This window comes from Oryctolagus cuniculus, chromosome 12, assembly GCF_964237555.1.
Source record: "Oryctolagus cuniculus chromosome 12, mOryCun1.1, whole genome shotgun sequence".
Classification (NCBI taxonomy): domain Eukaryota; kingdom Metazoa; phylum Chordata; class Mammalia; order Lagomorpha; family Leporidae; genus Oryctolagus; species Oryctolagus cuniculus.
Window position 1 is genome coordinate 67,516,283 of NC_091443.1, and position 19,752 is coordinate 67,536,034.

The window sequence follows — 19,752 nt, forward strand, 5'->3', positions numbered from 1 at the left end:
TCTGCATTTCCTGTGTTACCTGTGAAATTTAACAGAGAAAAATTTTAGCCTTTCCTGGATAAAGAACATAATATAAATGCTCCCCAGGTATACCAAATAAGAGAATATGGGACTTGGCTACAGATGACCCTGGATATTTTAAGATGACCCTGGAAAGTTAAGGTATGAAAAACAATTGTCCATTTATCTGAGTGAGGTTCAAGAGACAGCCACCTAGTATTTAATTCTATCCAAAAGAAAATAACTGTAGCATATTCTGTGGTGAAACTTACCATGTGAGCATACACTTTTCAACAATGGATACACTAAGCGCATCCAGTTTTTAAAAAAAGCTTATGTATTTGTTTGAAAGGCTGAGTGATAGAGAGATGGAGAATGGGGGAGGGTATCTTTCACCTGCTGGCTCAATCCCCAAATACATACAACATGAAGGGCTGGGCCAGGCAGAAACCAGGAGCTCCATCTGGGTCTCCCACATTGGTGGCAGGAACTCAAGTACTTGAGCCACCACCTGCTACTTCGTGGGGACATTAACAGGAAGCTGGATTGCAAGTGTGGTAGTTAGCACTTAACTGGCATTGCAAGATGGGATGCAGGCATCCTAAATAGTGGTTCCACCCACTGAGTCACAACACACGCTCCTCACCCATTTCTTAAAGTAATATGTGTGTCAAAAGGAAAAAAGCCTTAGCTCCTATAAACTATGTATCTCATTTTATTCCCAGTTTAATATGCTAAGATTTTAAGTAACTTCAAAGACTAATGATACCTCTTTAATAACCAAGTTGTCCACAGGTAACTCAGCTAATTCTGCTACCCTTCTGGCCAAAGCAAACTGTCCATCTGTTTGCAGTCTTTCCAAAATAGATCTACATTCATGCTGAAAGTTTTCAATGCTGTAGCTAGTAATAATCCTATGACTAATGGCGATAGATGTATCCTTCAAAATTTGGCTCAGAGCATACAGCTTCTTTACATCTGGACCTGTGCCAAAGAGAACAGGATATAAACATTTAATCAATAAAATGTCACTACGGCACTTCAAGACCAACTAAGTATCAAGGGGGAAATATATATTTAACACAGTTAAAAGAATAGAATTTATTTTTCTACTCTGACAAGCACAAGAAGCCCTAAAATAGTTCCTATATATCAGATACCAAAAATGATCCTGTGAAAACCTTAGTAGTAACATCTGGTTGAATGTGCAATCCCTTTACTAAAAACTCTTAGAGATTAGCACATGGACTCCATCTGTACATCTGGCTTTACACACAGAGAACGGCTACAGCAGCTTCCTATGCAGTGGGATGTGGTAATCTTGGGAAGACTGCAGCCATTTACCCAGGCTACTCCTGTCTTTCTGAAATCTTCTCCAAATCTGTTTTGTTGATTGGCCATTTGCTCATTCAATGAAAGCAGCATGTGGTTCAAGACACAGAATTTGAAGTACAGTGAAAACAGCGGCTGGCCAATATTCATGGCTCTACTGGTTACATCACATTCCAAATGCAGCACCAAGTGCTCCTCCTGACATCCACCTACTTAACACAGGGAGACCCAGCTGAGCGCTTCCTCACGTCCCTGGGAAGTTATTACCCACAGTAACATTAAGAATTCTCTGCCAACAATACATGTGGCTGGGTTTGCTGCCACTCTCCAACAGCCTACACAGAACCTACGGATATCCTGACATAAGGGAAGAACGTAAGAGACATCCCCTGGAAGCCTGTTTCTAATGTCACCTGCTGCACATTTAGGTAGTCCCAGGGACCGTGAGATAACCTGCACCATAAGCACTGATATGGAGACGCTGGGTTTCTTTGCTGGCATCCTAATAAAGCAGATGTTTAAAGAATGTATTTTTGTTCTCTAGTGTATACAACATACTACACAGACACAACACAAATACTCTGTAAAAATGAATCTTTAGTAATGGTTAAAACATTTGCTTTGCATAGTAACTGACAAGCACTATCTTAAATATACTGCTTTTGGGAAACAACTTTCTCCCGTCAGTCATCAGGCCCACGCCTACAGTACTGGTACTGAGTCTAGCATTCTGTCAGTGTTCCAAGAAAACCTGAGCTCTCCAGTTGAAAATTTATGAGTCTGAATGTGATAAAATAATCCTGGTAGCTGGTGCCATGGCTCAATAGGCTAATCCTCCGCCTTGCGGCGCCAGCACACCGGGTTCTAGTCCTGGTCGGGGCGCCGGATTCTGTCCCGGTTGCCCCTCTTCCAGGCCAGCTCTCTGCTGTGGCCAGGGAGTGCAGTGGAGGATGGCCCAAGTGCTTGGGCCCTGCACCCCTTGGTAGACCAGGAGAAGCACCTGGCTCCTGGCTTCGGATCAGCACGGTGCGCTGGTCGCAGCGCACCAGCCACAGCGGCCATTGGAGGGTGAACCAACGGCAAAAGGAAGACCTTTCTCTCTGTCTCTCATTGTCCATTCTGCCTGTCAAAAATTAAAAAAAAAATAATAATAATCCTGGTAATGGAAGCGTCAGAATCTAGTGTTAAAGAATAACACGTTCACTCAGCAAGAATGTGAGGCTATCCAAATACCTAAGGAACATTGGCTTTACTGAATAAGTTTAGAGGCTGCCAGTGTCTGGAGGGGTCTACAGCAAATAAGACACTGTTTCCAAAACATGCACGGTCAGTTACGCACTCTTCAAACTGGTTTTTGATCAAAAGCAATGGTGACATGTTAAGGCTGCTTTCCAGAGGCAGCAATGATAGTGGCAATGTCATGGAGAGGCCAGGGGACAAACGCGGCTATCTGACAACTGCTTGGAATGAGACTGGCTGTTTTATTTATGATGTGGATTGCTGTACTGTTTTGAATGTTTTAACCACAATTTGAAGGTACACCTGGTAATGGATATAATGTTATATATTATATATATTTTAATTTTAATTTCCTGACTACCCTTCTAAAATCTTTACAAGATTAAGAAAGCTAGGCAATAGCAACTTAACTGTCTTACCATCAGAGAAGAGATGCTGTATTCCAATGGACAGTTCTAAAACCTTCCCCAGCTCATACTGGGTCTGACACTGCTGTGGCATAAGCTTCAAAAGGAAACACACCTGATCCTTCAGCCACGTGGCAGGGAAAAAAGGGTGGATCTTGGTGGCTGCCGTGTCAAGCTATGGGAAAACAACAACAACAAATAAACAGAGAGGGACCAGCGCTGCAGTGTAGTGGGTAAAGCTGCCGCCTGCAGTGCCAGCATCCTATATGGGTACCAGTTCAAGTTCAGCTGCTCTGCTTCCAGTCCAGCTCTCTGCTATGGCCTGAGAAAGCAGTGGAAGATGGCCCAAGTCCTTGGGCCCTGCACCCGTGTGGCAGACCCCGAAGAAGCTCCTGGCTCCTGGCTTCGGATCGGCACAGCCCCAGCCATTGCAGCCAATTAGGGAGTGAACCAGTGGATGGAAGACCTCTCTGCATCTCTGCCTCTCCTTCTCTCTCTATGTAACTTTCAAACAAACAAATAAATCTTTTAAAATAATAATAATAATAATAAACTAAACAGAGAGGCTCAGGTAAAGGGTTTCACAGGAATAGCAAATGGAAACTCCTGAAACTGGGACCATCTGAGAAAGCTGAGATATCCTCAAAAGTCATCTGCCTCAAAGGGGATGCTCACGCAGGTCCTTTCAAAATGGCAGGAAGTGGTGCTCAGAGAACTGGCACAGACAAGCCCTCCTTGGCAAGCTTTGCAGTCTCTGTGGGAGGTCCCCGTGTGTCCGAGTCAAAGACGGGCTAATGCATGTAAGTACCCCAGTTAGTGACTTCAAATTAACAGCCTGCTGAGTTACTGTGGAGTTAATCAAATGTGTTTCACTTAGAAGCTTTTTTTTTTTTTTTTTAAGATTTATTAATTTGAATGGCAGAGTTACAGAGAGGCAGAGAGGTGGGGGGGGAGGCAGGAAGAGGGAGAGAGAGGGAGAGGGAGAGAGAGAGAGAGAGGTCTTCCATCTGCTGGTTCACTTCCCAGATGGCTGTAACAGCCGGAGCTGCACTGATCCGAAGCCAGGTCTCCCATATGGGTGCAGGGGCCCAAGGACTTGAGCCATTTTCTACTGCTTTCCCAGGCCATAGCAGAGAGCTGGATTGGAAGTGGATCAGGCCGGCACCACGGCTCACTAGGCTAATCCTCCACCTAGTGGCGCCGGCACACCAGGTTCTAGTCCTGGTCGGGGCGTCGGATTCTGCCCCGGGTGCCCCTCTTCCAGGCCAGCTCTCTGCTGTGGCCCAGGAAGGCAGTGGAGGATGGCCGAGGTGCTTGGGCCCTGCACCCCATGGGAGACCAGGAGAAGCACCTGGCTCCTGCCTTTGGATCAGCGCGGTGCGCTGGCCGTAGCGCACCAGCCGTGGTGGCCATTGGAGGGTGAACCAACGGCAAAAGGAAGACCTTTCTCTCTCTCTATCCACTCTGTCAAAAAAAAAAAAAAAAAAAGTGGAGAAGCTGGACTCGAACTGGCACCTATATGAGATGCACTGCAGGCGGTGGCTTTTCCCATTATGCCACAGTGCTGGCCCCTAGCAACTTTTTTTTTTTTTTTGACGGGCAGAGTGGACAGGGAGAGAGAGAGAGACAGAGAGAAAGGTCTTCCTTTGCCGTTGGTTCACCCTACAAGCATATATGGCAAAGACATTTAAGACACTGCAAGACTAAGAGGTGAAGGCAGAGACTAATAGGAGTAGGGTTTTCCCACCTGATGTTTGTTTATATCTACTAGAAAGGCAGAGTAACACTGGCATGCATGCACATGTGCATGTGTGCGCACACACACACACACACACACAGAAATATCTTCTATCTGCTCGCTCACTTCCACTTCCGATTGCCTCCTACAGCCAGGGCAAGGCTAGACTGAAGCCAGGAGCCGGGAATGCAGCTCAGCTTCCACATGGGTGGCAGGGGACCAAGAACTTGGGCTTTCACCTGCTGCCTGCTAGAAAGCATTAGCAGAAAGCTGGATCAGAAGCAGAGCAGCCGGGACTCCAATCATCTCTCCGATAAGGGATGCAGGTGTCTCTGCAGTGGCCTAATCCACTGCGCCATAAGGCTCACCCCTTGACATTTCCTTTGGGACTTCATTCCTGATTTTTCCTTGGCCTTTTGCTTTTATTGTTTTTTTTTTTTTTTTTTTGGAAGACCATGCTTTGGTTTTCGGTAATTGTAATTTCATAGTCACACAACATAATCATAAAAAGTTGTGGGCCTTCTGGTGCAAAAGAAACTTAACCCCTTGGTTTAAAAAACTGTATTTATTATATGTTAATAGACTACAAAACCCTGTTCATTACATCTGTGCCTACTGCCAAGTCAGGCAGTAGACTTGGCTGGATACTTCCTATTTACTTCTGATCACATCATGAAAGTCACTCTGGAGGAAAGTCTAATACACAAAGAGGTTCTGGGCTCTGATGCACATCACCGAAGTACAATATTCTCTTCAATGGAATTACAAGATTGCCAAAACTTTAAACTAAGAAATGGCTTATGGCCGGCGCCACGGCTCACTAGGCTAATCCTCCGCCTAGCGGCGCCGGCACACCGGGTTCTAGTCCCGGTCGGGGCGCCGGATTCTGTCCCGGTTGCCCCTCTTCCAGGCCAGCCCTCTGCTGTGGCCAGGGAGTGCAGTGGAGGATGGCCCAGGTGCTTGGGCCCTGCACCCGCATGGGAGACCAGGAAAAGCACCTGGCTCCTGGCTCCTGCCATCGGATCAGCGCGGTGCGCCGGCCGCAGCGCACTGGCCGCGGCGGCCATTGGAGGGTGAACCAACGGCAAAGGAAGACCTTTCGCTCTGTCTCTCTCTCTCACTATCCACTCTGTCAAAAAAAAAAAAAAAAAAAAGAAATGGCTTATAAAAGCTGAGGTCACATTACTGCTGTCTCCTTGCTCCTGGTTAGAATTTCAATCTCTGCTTTCTTTCCTGTATCCCATGTGGTCCTCCCTTTTCTTCTCTCATCCTCCTCTCTCAAATCTCATCCTCCTCTCTCAAATTTCAAATTTCAATGTATTTTTTAAAAGATTCATTTATGTGAAAGAGACAGAGAAAGAGAGAGCGAGCTTCCAAAAACCTTAAAACGAAGATTACTGTGCTTTTGGAGCCTCTCTCCCACTGAGAATAATTCAAGAAGTTTACGATAAGAAAGTGTTGGAAGTTAGCTCATTATTAGATACCAGCCTACCTAAATACTATTTATTTATTTTTTGACAGGCAGAGTGGACAGTGAGAGAGAGAGACAGAGAGAAAGGTCTTCCTTTGCCGTTGGTTCACCCTCCAATGGCCGCCACGGCCGGTGCACCACGCTGATCCGAAGCCAGGAGCCAGGTGCTTCTCCTGGTCTCCCATGGGGTGCAGGGCCCAAGCACCTGGGCCATCCTCCACTGCACTCCCTGGCCACAGCAGAGAGCTGGCCTGGAAGAGGGGCAACCGGGACAGAATCCGGCGCCCCAACCGGCACTAGAACCTGGTGTGCCGGCGCTGCAGGTGGAGGATTAGCCTAGTGAGCTGCAGTGCCGGCCTCCTAAATACTATTAAGGAACCCTTCCAATCAGACTTTGGTTTTTAATGTATTTTTTAAAAGATTCATTTATGTGAACGAGACAGAGAAAGAGAGAGCGAGCTTCCAAATGCCTGCAACGGCCTGGACTGGGCCAGGCTGAAGCTGGGGGCCAGAACTCCACCTTGGTCTCCCATGTAGATGGCAGGTACCCAAGTACTTGGACCATCATCCACTGCTTTCCCAGGCCTATTAAATGCAGGAAGTTGGATCAGAGGTAGAGCAGCCAAGACTCAAACTGGTATTCCGATGTTGGAGTCCTAAGTAGTAGCTTAACCACTGCACCACAACACTGGCCCCAGACTGATTTCTGGGAAAGCCGAAAGTCATATACTATTCTATCCTTAATTCCTTATATTCTTGAAGGTTCTTAGTAAAATTAGCTAGAATTAGGACATGAGTTCTTATTCACTGATTTAAATACAGGAGCTTCCTCCAGGTCTCCCATGTGGGTTGCAGGGGCCCGAAGACTTGGGCCAGCTTCCACTGCTTTCCCAGGCACATTAGCAGGGAACTAGATTGGAAGTGGAGCAGCCCAGGACTTGAACCAACACCCATATAGGATGCCAGCACTGCATCAAGTGGCTTAACCTGCTGCACCACAGTGCCAGCCCCAGAAGATTATTTATTTGAAAGTCAAAGAGAGATAGACAGATCTTCCATCTGCTGGTCAGCTCCCCAGATACTCACAATAGCCAGGGCTCAGCCAAGAGCCAGGAGCTTCCTCTGGGTCTCCCATGTGGATGGCAGGGGCCCAACTACCTGGGCCATCTTCCCAGGCCAGGCTTTCCCAGGCCACAGCAGAGAGCTGGATCAGAAGTGGAGCAGCTGGGCCATGAACCAGTGCTCATACGGGATACTGGTGTCAGAGGCAGCAGCTTTACCTGGCCACAATGCCAGCCCCACTAATGCAGTACTAAACGCCCTTCACATTCAACATCGCTGGAGCGATCCTGCATTGGCAAAATACAGCCCAGGAACCACTACTCTCCTCTCCACTGTCCACAGCAGACACCATTAATTCTTTTCCCACAGAGTCGGGCTTCAACAACCTAAGGCTACCGATCACAATTAGCACATCACCTGAAACCCCTCTGTTCACGGCACCTGACAAGCTGCTGAGTGAGGCAGCTCACGCCCTGGCTTCCCTACCTCTGGAACGGTGTAACGGACTTCCTTTGAATTGCCACATCATCACCGTTCTACTGCTCCATCCCCACTGTCCGCAGCCAACAGGTCATGCGACCAATTTCAGGTCAGCAAGGAAGAGCACAATCATTCCAACTCACAGTTTCAAGGCTCTTCTGGAACTCCAGAAGTTTAACTTCAGCTTCTTTATAATTCTTGAACAGCATACACAGTTCATACATCTCCATCATCAATAGTAATGGAGAATCCTTTAAAGAGATCACACAATTACATGATCCTTAATATTTTCTCAGAGAATATTGCCAAATATGATGATGTTAAGAACTGTTAATAATGGTTTTATAGAATTAAATCATACATGTCAAAAATAAAGGAAGTTAAATTTATATTTCTTTTTGAAAAGGGTATTTGGGTGGGCCGGCGCCGCAGCTCACTAGGCTGGCTAATCCTCCGCCTGCGGCGCCGGCACCCCAGGTTCTAGTCCCGGTTGGGGTGCCGGTTCTGTCCCGGTTGCTCCTCTTCCAGTCCAGCTCTTTGCTGTGGCCTGGGATAGCAGAAGATGGCCCAAGTGCTTGGGCCCCTGCATCTGCATGGGAGACCAGGAAGAAGCACCTGGCTTCGGATCGGCGCAGCTCCAGCCATTGCGGCCATTTGGGGAGTGAACCAGCGGAAGGAAGACCTTTCTCTCTGTCTCTAACTCTACCTGTCAAATAAATAAAATCTTTAAAAAAAAAGTTTTCTCCCAAAAATCCTTTCATTTAAAAAAATTTTTTTAATGTATTTGAAAGGCAGGGCCGGCTCCGCGGCTCTCTAGGCTAATCCTCCGCCTTGCAGTGCCGGCACACGGGGTTCTAGTCCCAGTCGGGGCGCCAGATTCTGTCCCGGTTGCCCCTCTTCCAGGCCAGCTCTCTGCTGTGGCCAGGGAGTGCAGTGGAGGATGGCCCAAGTCCTTGGGCCCTGCACCCCATGGGAGACCAGGATAAGTACCTGGCTCCTGCCATCGGATCAGCGCGGTGCGCCAGCTGCAGCGCGCCAGCCGTGGCGGCCATTGGAGGGTGAACCAACGGCAAAGGAAGACCTTTCTCTCTTTCTCACTGCCCACTCTGCCTGTCAAAAAATTAAAAAAAAAAAAAAAAAAAAGGCAGGCAGAGAAGACAGAGACACAACAGAGCTATTCTATCTGCTGGTTCACTCCATAAAATACCCACAACAGCTGGGGCTGGGCCAGGCTGAAGCCAGGGGCCCAGAATTCAATCCAGGGCTCCCATGTGGATGACAGAGACTCAGGCACTTAAGCTACCACTACTGTCTGACAGTGTGCACCAGTAAGAAGATGGAAGCAAGAGCGGAGCTGGGACTCAGAACTGCCATAAAGGATGCAGGTGTGTCAAGCAGTATGTTAACAGCTCTGCCAAACATCTGTTTCCACTCTTGGCCAGCAATTCATTTTCTCTATTCTAAATGGTACTTGGCCCACTACACATGGGCCGGAGACATTCCACTAGGTGGCGCTATTAGCAACCGCTAACTAACACTTTTGGACAATTGGCTCCATGTAACTAACTGTATGAGCTGTGCATTTTTATAGCTTCCAATGAAATTGCAGCTGTTCACTCAGAGGACAAGAGTTTAGAATCAGACAGTATGGATCTGAACAATATACATACCACTTATTAAAGTACTTTGAGATTTTGGGTATGTTACTCAAGTTCTATGAGCACTCGTTTATTAGTCTGTAATATATCCCTTTAAATATCTTAATTATCTTTGGACAAGATTATTGTGAGAACTTAGATAATGTATACAAAGCACTTTGCTAAACAAATGACAATTCTATTACTATTGTCCTTATCTGTTGTTAGCTAAAAAAATTAAAACATCCTGGAATAGGAATAAGAAAAAGCCAAGGGGTATATGCTGAATCAGCCCTTTTTAGCTCTGGGATTAAAATAAAGTGATTATCACTACCTTAAAGAAAAGTCGAAAACCTCTGGTGAGAGTTTTGCTCTTCTGCCTTGTTAATAATGTTCTCCAGATGACTGACAGGTCCTCAAGGTCCCAGGTGTGGTCCTCTATCGAGCCCTGAATGTGTCCCATTGCTTCAGCTCCAACACTGTGCTCCACAGAAGTGATGATCCAAACACAGAGACAAGGAACAGCGCTGGCACCCTGCCATTGGATAAGACATTTTCAAAGTCAAAAACAACTGGGCCAGGATTACCTGATAAATGCACAAATGAGAGGATTATTTCCTGTTTAGGACAAGTCGCCCACTTATGGAGTTAAAATGGCTTGAAAGCCTTCCAACATGAAACAGCCTCTACTGAACAACAGAGGGACTAGCGGAAATTGGCCCGCAGTTTGGCAGGTGAGAGACAACGCAGCAGGAAGGGGGGGACATATGCACAAGTCGGCAAAGTCCTCAGGGCAGGAGAACAGAATTTCCTTCCTCTGTTCTGCAAAGGGACTGTCGGGCACATCCCCTTCTGTGTTAAGAGGTGGTGGTGGTCAGTCCACCAAGCATCCATCTCTGAGACCACCAAGCAGGAACCAAGTTCTGACCACCTGCGTTCACCAAATCTCAAAGCACAGGAAGTACACGAAATGGCTCACAGCCGAGGCAGCAGGACCTTAGACACACACGCGGGATCCTCACTCTCATCGTCACCCCACTTCTGGTTATCAGTCTCCCTGTCCCTCACCACTGTCTCTATTGCTCTTTCGGTCCTTAATTTTGACTTCTCATGATTTGTACCTGCAGACATGAAGCCAGGATACTGAGGACAGGGGCCTGTTGCCTCACTGCCTCGGCCAGGAGCCAGCGCCAGGAGCTCGGTTCCTCTGGGCATTGCAGCAGAATGCCAAAGACATCAGTGCCATGTTCTTTGTTCTTCTGAAATTCCTGGGGGAACTTGCTGCAGACTTGATCCCCTTCCATTCTGGAGTTGGACACTGGGGGCAAGTTCTCAAAAGCTAGTCTTAGGTGGTCTTGAAGGACTGGGTTGAAGTACTGGAGAAGAGGTTTCACCTAGGAAACATAATCAGGTAATTCAAGTCGACACCAAACTTTCAATTTCAGCTACAGCTGAAAAGTTAACGCATAGGCAAAACTATTCTTTCTCACCCTGAACCATGTTGAAGGTGACCACATGATTTTACAAAGTTATTTGTTGCTTTTTAGTGAATTTCCATATCTAATCTAGAGTCCTACTTTTCAGCTCTTCAGTCCTACTGACTAGTGTTTTGTCTAATGCCAATCCACTGACATCTCAGTAAAAAATGTCGTATCAAACAAAAGCCTATGTCTACATGACACTTTATTCTGAGGGGTGTTCCGATTTCCAACAGTCGGTGGCTTACCTCCTCTGGCTGGTAGTTATAGAGTTGGCTGTGAATAAGGAACTGCAGCCAGTCGTCTGCTTTGGCACACTCTTTCAGATAAGACGTGCTTAGTTTCATATTGTGGAGCCTGCAGAACTGCACCACTAATGCCCACTGGCTGCTGGATTCACTGGATAACCTAGAATTAGACTTAGAATGAGGGTGGTAGAGAAATAAACTTACTAAAGTATAGCTCTATACCTTGGTTTGAACATTACACAATGTATGCAGTATTGAAGCATTACATGGTATTCCATAAATACTCTTAGGTACAATTTTTATGTATCAATTTTCCATTAAAAAAAAGATTCAATTACTTATTTGAAAGGCAGAGTTAGAGAGAGGGGGAGAAACAGCCAGAGATCTTCCATCCACTGCTTCAATCCCCACATGGCTGCAACAGCAGAGGTGAGTCCACGCTGAAGCCAGGAGCCCAAATTTCTGTATCTCCCATGTGGTTGGCAGGGACCAAAGTAGTTGGGCCATCTTTCACTGCTTTCCCAGGCACATTAGCAGGGAGCTGGATCAGCCAGAATTCAAACTGGCACTCATAAGGGATGCCAGCATTGCAGCCAGTGGCTTAACCCTCTATGCCATAATGCTGAACCCTAAATATTTTTTAAATAAAATAAAACAAGCTTTAGTATTAAACTGGAAAATTAGTAAAAATTAAAAAAAAAATTGGGGGCCAGCATTGTGGCACATTGAGTAAAACCACGCCTGCAACACTGGCATCCCTTATGGGCGCCAGTTCGTGTCACAGCTGCTCTATTCTAACCCAGCTTGCTGCTAATGCACCTGGGAAAGGAGCTGAGGATGGACCAAGTACCTGGCTCCTGCCACCCATCTGGGACCCAGATGAAGCTCCTGTCCCTGGCCTGGCCCAGCCCCGGCCATTGTGGCCATTTGGATAAGAAACCAGCAGAGGGAAGATATAGTTCTTTCTCTAACTCTGCTTTTCAAATAAATCAATCTTTAAAAAATTAAATTTATGTACAGTATATTCTCTAAGAAGTCTTTCAACAAATAGCAAATATGTCCCAGACGGCCTTGAAAAACAGGGGACCCCTCAGGAAGATCTCTCTCTCAGCATTGTGGCAGAACTCCTTCCTTCCCCAAATCAGCAAACCCAGTATCCATGCACCATTCATAGGAAAACTAAGAATGCCACTGAAGTTTCTGAGCACCTCATTCTCTTGCATTTTAGAGTCCTCTGAGCTTCGCCAGGCACCTGGGCTGTCTCCCTAAGAGCAAAGTACAAGTTCCTGCAGCAAGCAGGGTACTAGGGAGACTGGTCGGTGAGAGAAGGGACCAAACAGCAATGAATTCGCTGGGTCAGCCCCAGTGGGACAGCACAGAGAAAAGATGGCTTTTTGTTGATAGTCACCTTGGCTGACATTGAATAGGAAGAAAAAATTAAGGACACTGGATTCAAATTCGTGAGATATCCCGTATCTTCTGAAACCACTTCAACCTGCAACACTTAACAGACCCTGAGCAGCAGGCAGCAGAGGAAACACAGCTCCTTGGTAAAGACAGCTGTCCTTCCTTCATTTTTTGAAGGGTAGAGTTACACACACACATATGAAGAGAGAGAGGGAGAAAGAGACAGAGGTCTTCCATCTACTGGTTCATTCCCCAAATGGCTGGGGCTAGGCTGGGCTGAAGCCAGGAGCTTCTTCCAGGACTCCTATGTGGAAGCAGGGGCTCAAGGACCTGCACCATCATCCTCTGCTTCCCCAGGCACGTAGCAGAGAGCTGGATTAGACATGGAGCAGGCAGGGCCAGCGCTGTGGTGCAGTGGTTTAACGCCCTGGCCTGAAGCACTGGCATCCCATATGGGCGCTGGTTCGAGACCCGGCTGCTCCAATTTTAATCCAGCTCTCTGCTATGGCCTGGGAAAGCAGTAGAACCTGGCCCAAGTCCTTGGGCCCCTGCATCCACGTGGGAGATGAAGCACCAGGTTCCTGGCTTTGGCCTGGCCCAGTCTCAGCCATTATGGTCATTTGAAGAGTGAACCAGCAGGTGGAAGATCTCTTCTGTCTTTCCCTCTCAGTCACTTTGCCTTTCAAATAATTAAGTAAATCTTTAAGAAAATCATTGTCCACATACTGAGTGTATATGTGGGAAAGTAAGAGGATACGGCCTAAGGGGATTTCGGTGATAACAAAGGTTTTGGAAGAAAGACTAAGTCAAACACAGGCTGGCACAACAAGCCTGCCAGCAAACAGGCTGGGCCTGCAATTTACAAACCTTTTCACTTCTTGTTGCTGAATGCTGTGCCATGTACCTTCCTCTAACAGGACAAGTAATTCTTCTATGGTTGCCTTTTCACCATCAGCCAGCTTAGATAGTTTTTCACCTATAAGAAATATAAAACAACATGGTCAAGAGAAAAAGACCTGGGCATTTCTGTTTGAATAGTGTGGCTCAGATCATTTCAGAGGCCAATTAAGAGTGAGATAGAGAACATACATTCTGCAGGAAAAGGATGAAACAGGAAGAGAATGGTTTCTTTCCCATCCACCACAATCTCTTCTCCAAACAAAACAAGTCGCATGATGAAAAGCTGCTGTACCTAGAGACTCTCTGACAAAGCTGTACGGGGCTTCTTCATTTCTACACTTGTAGTTCAAAATGACATTGGCCACTTTCATATCAACTCGAAGCCTGAGGCTGTCAAGGCCAAGCAATTCTAAGAAACACACGCAGGCAGCTCCTATTGAAGGTATGTGGAAGGAGGAGAGACCCAAAACATAGGCTTCATTGCCTACTTGCTGGATCCTGAAGAAGAAAAGAATCAAAATCACATCAGCACATGAAAGTGTTTCTCCTCCAGAACACACAAGTGACTTAACACCAGGCATGCGCACACTGCCACACATGGGATAGCTGGCTTCCTCCCCTTCCCTTTTTGTGCCTGCTGCACACATCCATTTAACCCTGGCAGCTTTTATTAAGATTTTACTTATTTATTTGAGATGCAGAACTACAGAGAGAGGGAGAGACAGAGAGAGGTCTTCCCTCCACTGGTTTACTCCCCAAACAGCTGCAGCAATGGCAGCCGGGGCCAGACCGAAGCCAGGAGCGGCTTCTGGGTCTCCCACACGAGTGCAGGGGTCCAAATGCTTGGGCCATCTTGCGCTGCTTTCCCAGGCCATAGCAGAGAGCTGGATGGGAAGAGAAGCAGCAGGACTTGATCTGGCACCCTTATTGGATGCTGGTGCTGTAGGCAGGGGCTTAGCCCACTATGCCACAGTGCCAGCCCCCCGTAGCTTTCTAGTTATCTTCTGGCGCCACAGTGTCTCTCCTGAGATCGACCTTCTCCTCAAACACCTACTCATTATCCATGTTACTCTTGCTTCCCACTTCATTCAGAAGACTTCCCAAAGATTGTCAACTTGTGGTCTCATCAACCATGAGTATATACACAAACTATCAAAAAATAACATCATTCAAAGTTTGACATCATAAAGCTTATTTCAAAGGGCTCATATATGCCTTTGGTGGGCACAGGAAAGTTTCTAAAGAGAGACACAAAATTATAAACCATGATATTCTGTGGAATGAGAACGGTAGACCCAAGACTTTCAACTTTTTTTTTTTTTTTTGTGACAGGCAGAGTGGATAGTAAGAGAGAGAGACAGAGAGAAAGGTCTTCCTTTTTGCCGTTGGTTCACCCTCCAATGGCCGCCACGGCTGGCGTGCTGCGGCCAGCACACCGTGCTGATCCGAAGGCAGGAGCCAGGTGCTTCTCCTGGTCTCCCATGGGGTGCAGGGCCCAAGCACTTGGGCCATCCTCCACTGCACTCCCGGGCCACAGCAGAGAGTTGGCCTGGAAGAGGGGCAACCGGGACAGAATCCAGTGCCCCGACCGGGACTAGAACCTGGTGTGCCGGCACCGCTAGGTAGAGGATTAGCCTAGTGAGCCACGGCGCCGGCCTTTTCAACTTTCACTGTTATCATTCTGAACCACTTGACTATTTTACCGTAAAAATGCATTGCTTGGTTATTTATAAAACAAGTGAAAAAATTAATCTATATTTAACATTGTATCAAACACTCCTTCCATTCTGTGCTTTATAAAATGAATTATAAAGGAAAGCTCTTAATTACAGAATTCCTATCTCATTATGGAATGTCTTCTTTAGAATAATTGCTAAACAACTCATAATTAAAAAATGTATTATCTTTGAAAATATATTACCTCTTTTCCTGTTAATAGAAATCAAACACACTAAGTGCCAAAACTTTAGGACACACAGAAATTCACAAATGAAAAAAAAACTACTATCCAGGGGCCGGCGCTGTGGCATAGTGGGTTAGGTGTCCGCCTGTGGAGCCAGCATTCCATATGGGCTCCAGTTCATGCCCCAGCTGTTCCTCTTCAGATTCAGTTCTCTGCTATGGACTAGGAAAGCAGCTCAAGATGGCCCAAGTCCTTGGGCCCCTGTACCGGCATGGGAGACCCAGAAGCAGCTCCTGGCCTCGGATCGGCCCTGCTCCCATGGTTGTGGCCATTTTGGGAATGAATCAGCAGATGGAAGCTCTCTCTCTCTCTCTCTCTCTCTGGGTCTCTGTCTGCAACTCCACCTCTCAACTAAATAAATACAATCTTTTAAAATAAAAGTACCACTATCCAAATATACTCACTGTTACACTATCATATGTTTCCAATACTTTTTTTTTTCCAGTACTTTTTAAAACCTATGTGTAAAATGCAGTTGTACTTTTTTTTAAAGAACACAAATTATGTTTTAAATACTCACAGCTGTTTGGGAGTCTTGCTCTTGATTAATTCCTGGACTAGAAAAGTACCAAATGCAAATGATGGCCGTCCATGATACAAGTAATATGCAAAATTCAGACGTTCCACTATGGCATACTTATTAACCAGGTCAGGGCTAGAGAAATGTGGGAGACGACCTGACGCATCTGGGGAGAAAGCGAAGCGACATCACTCCTCTGCATCTCGCATGATCAACCTCAGATTTGCAATCATCATTTTGATGCCACTGTGTACCACTTTGAACCCACCACGAGGGTAACTGTTTTACTTAGAGGCAGCCTTCATTGAATACAAAGATGTTTACCTGAAAAGCTGTATAAAAACTCTTAAACTTTCCCTCCATTGAACTTATTTAAGATTTATTTATTTGAAAAGCAGAGTTATAAAAAGAGAGAGGCAGAGACAGATTTTCCATTAGCTGGTTCACTTCCCAGATGGCCACAATAGCCATGGCTGGGCTAGACTGAAGCTCTCCCATGTAGATGGCAGGGGCCCAAGCCCTTGGCCATCTTCTGCTGCTTTCCCAGGCCCATTAACAGGGAGATGGATCGTAAGTGGAGCAGCCAGGACTTGAACTGGCGCCCTTGTGATATGCTGGCATTTCAGGTGATGGCTTAACCCTCTAAACCACAATTCTGGCTCCTATTGAATTTATTTGTAATTTGCTTTCTTGTTTTCTTCTTAGAGACTGTCTTAGGACCTCAATTAGCAGTGCAGAGTGGGCTGTCTCTAACACTTAAGCACTGTGAATGAGTCTAGTCTCCTCTCCTTGCTGGGCTTCTGTGTGCTCTGAAGTAAAACAAGCAAATTGGGCTAGATGGTCTCTGAGGGCAGTGCCACCCAGGCAAATCAAGTGCTGGCTCTGCCCCGTACTGCACCGTCACCAGCTCACATGGCTTATGAATCTGCGCTGCTCTACAGTTTGAGGTTAAAGCAATCTCCCTGCTGTGAGGGCTGTGGCACTTAGCCCATTAAGTACTAAGTTTTCAATTCAGCAAATAGTTCATGATATATTTAGAGTTACCATGGTGGTATATTTACTGTTCAAATTAAGTCTTTAAGACTGTTCCTTGTATAGGACAATGGGACATACTGGGCCACTTATACTGTGGCAGAGGCCAGGGAGGGTCTGGCTGTCAGTGGAACAAAGTTCAGTGACTGCTGGGGTGCAGACCCTCTGCTTGGGACTTCATATCTGGACATCACTGCAGCTGTTGCTGCAGGTGCCAATTATGACTGCAGGGAGGACTCCTGCTATCTGTAATCTCTCAAAAACAGACTGAGGAGCACTTACTGGGTACAGGAGAAAGCAGATCCAGGAGTGACTCCTTAGGCAATGTGTTTGCAGATTTTGGGGCAAGTGTAGGAGACCCTGAGCTACTCCAGTTGTATGTATAAAACTAATGAAAATTAACTTGGGAAGCTGTTCCAAGTGAGCCAGTTGATATCACTGTTTCCAATGATGGGAAGCAGCTCAGTGTGGCAGGTCTGGTATTTCAGATAACAGGGCTTTGAGATCAGAAAAGAGTATATTTGATTTTTGGTCTTGACACCATCAGCTGTGTGATCCTGAGCAATTTACTCTTTAATTTACTTTTTACTACAGACACAATTCCCCATCACCCTTATCAAACTTTGTTTTCATGGGTCTCAGAAATCTATGACAGAATTTAGATCAAGTTTTTCCATTAAAAGTCTTGATTTTAGAGGCTAGCACTGTGGCAGAGCAGGTAAAGCTGCCACCTGCAGTGCCAGCATCCCATATGCGCGCCGGTTGGGGTCCTAGCTTCTGATCCAGCTCTCTGCTATGGCCTGGGAAAGCAGCAGAAGATGGCCCAAGTTCTTGGGTCACTGCACCGGCGTGGGAGACCCAGAGGAGGCTCCTGGCTCCTGGCTTCGGATCAGTGCAGCTCCAGCCATTGCAGCCAACTGGGGAGTGAACCAGTGGATGGATGACCTCTGTCTCTGCCTCTCTATAACTCTTTCAAATAAATAAATCTTAAAAAAATATATCATTTTCATGTATGTCAATCGATATATGGGGTAGAGTCTATGTGAAAATTACTACCCTAACATTAGGGTAATATAGGCAGAGGCATCACAGGCAACATATTAAAGACTAACCCTAAATACAAAGGTAAAAGAAAAAAAGAAAGCAGTTTAAGAATGGCACAAAAATTACAAACTCTTATGGTCTATGGAAGACAGTGGTGTGTGAGCATCTGGCTCTTACTATCAAAGCTTTTTAAATGCCTTGTCTCCTTTCATTTTCACAGTAACATGTGTGGTGGGCACTGTTAACCTTGTTTTATAAGGAACCAAAGATAGGTTAAATCACTTGCCCAAGGTCATACAGCTAGGTAGGGTCAGAATTTGATGAACATCAACACCTATGTTCTTAACCTTTATGTCACTACATTGGAAAGAGATTTTTTTGGAAAGGGAAAAATAATATATCGAAAGATAGGTACATATTACATTTTCTACAAGTACAGCACAAATGCCCTGACACACTGACTTAACTCACGGTATGCTTTCAGTTCAGTCTCCTGGAAAGACTTCTGTTTTGGAATGCACCTTCGTTTTTAAAATAGACAGCAATGAAAATACAGGATTAGCTTTAAGTATATTAATTTCTATGGCCATACAGCTGAAATGTTTCTAAAGCTAGAGGTGCCCATGGTAACTTACCTCCTACAGCTAGAGTGTTAGCAGGTTGCCAGCCAAACAATCTGCTAGGATCAAAGGGTGATAATGACTGAAAAGGAGGGAAAGGCAAACGGAGGTTAAAGTCCATCGAAGGCCAAACAAATAAACAAAATTATGTGTAAGGAAGTCAGAGGCAGCCTGCCTTTCTCCAAGGAATTTAAAACCTTACCACTCTGGACATAAATTCTTTGAACTCAGTTAGAAACAAAAAACAAATGAGACACCTTTCTATTTTGATAAAAATAATATGTTCCTTTCAAAGAATCTCTAACTCATGAAATGTCTGCAAAGTCTTGTATCTTTCAGTAGAAATAGCACCAATTATAACGTAAAAAGGGCTTTAGAAATATTTTTGGAATCAAAAGGCAAAGGACTAAAAAGCTAAAGACTATTACCATGTAAACATGACAAAATGAGTTAAGGGCAGCAAAGTCAAAGGTCACAAGACCAGGGGTTCAAAGAAGGTGACAACAACCAATCACCACCAAGGAAAAAGAGTCGACTGAAATCAGAGCTTTGGCAGCAGGGAGTACCGGCCTTTGGAATCTGTCCAGGCCAAAGGTTTCGCAGAGTCTTTAAGGAGATGGTGAAAGGGATACGGTGGGGGGGGGGGGGGGGGGGGACTATTAAGTTAGGATTTGAATGGCTTAGCAAAGAGTAGCTTTAAAATTAAAAATGTTGTGGTGTCGTAAGGAAAGAATAATTTTACTTTAGCAACAGTACTAAAAATCACATCAGTCAATTTGAAAACAGAACAAAAACCAACTTGAAACCACTTACATTTCAAGTTGATTCAAACCAGTTATGCTAGTTAAACTGCTTATATGTAGACCATCCATAGTTTTTAACAGTGCTACTAAAATACTGATCTGCAACGAATTAAGATGCCTGTGTCGGAATATAAATTCATCATTTGCTTCCTTCTTTACAGAGGTCTTACCACAGAAAAGCCTGCTGAACTGAACAGTGTCCTTGGTGACACAGCACAACTATATTCTGAGGCAAAATTCTATCTCGGTACAGACCAGTGACAAGTAGCCGTCATGGCCTGGCACCCTCTGCTGACCACACTTTTGAGTACTGCCACTCTGTACCCTAAGAATTGGGATTTTGCACCTTTATGGAATTAGAGTTCTGTAGT

The 19,752-nt window shown here is 45.7% G+C and overlaps 1 protein-coding gene across 1 annotated transcript in view; it reads right to left on the reverse strand.

The window, feature by feature from the left end:
• SPG11 (SPG11 vesicle trafficking associated, spatacsin) overlaps window positions 1-19,752 on the reverse strand; it is a gene marked incomplete in the record, with an annotated part of 81,978 nt that overhangs the window by 16,823 nt on the left and 45,403 nt on the right. The window contains 11 exon segments of the mRNA XM_070054113.1: window positions 1-19; window positions 770-984; window positions 2,991-3,153; window positions 7,873-7,980; window positions 9,701-9,901; window positions 10,488-10,760; window positions 11,093-11,252; window positions 13,367-13,475; window positions 13,692-13,897; window positions 15,883-16,048; window positions 18,594-18,660. Coding sequence (XP_069910214.1) covers window positions 1-19; window positions 770-984; window positions 2,991-3,153; window positions 7,873-7,980; window positions 9,701-9,901; window positions 10,488-10,760; window positions 11,093-11,252; window positions 13,367-13,475; window positions 13,692-13,897; window positions 15,883-16,048; window positions 18,594-18,660 — 1,687 coding nt within the window.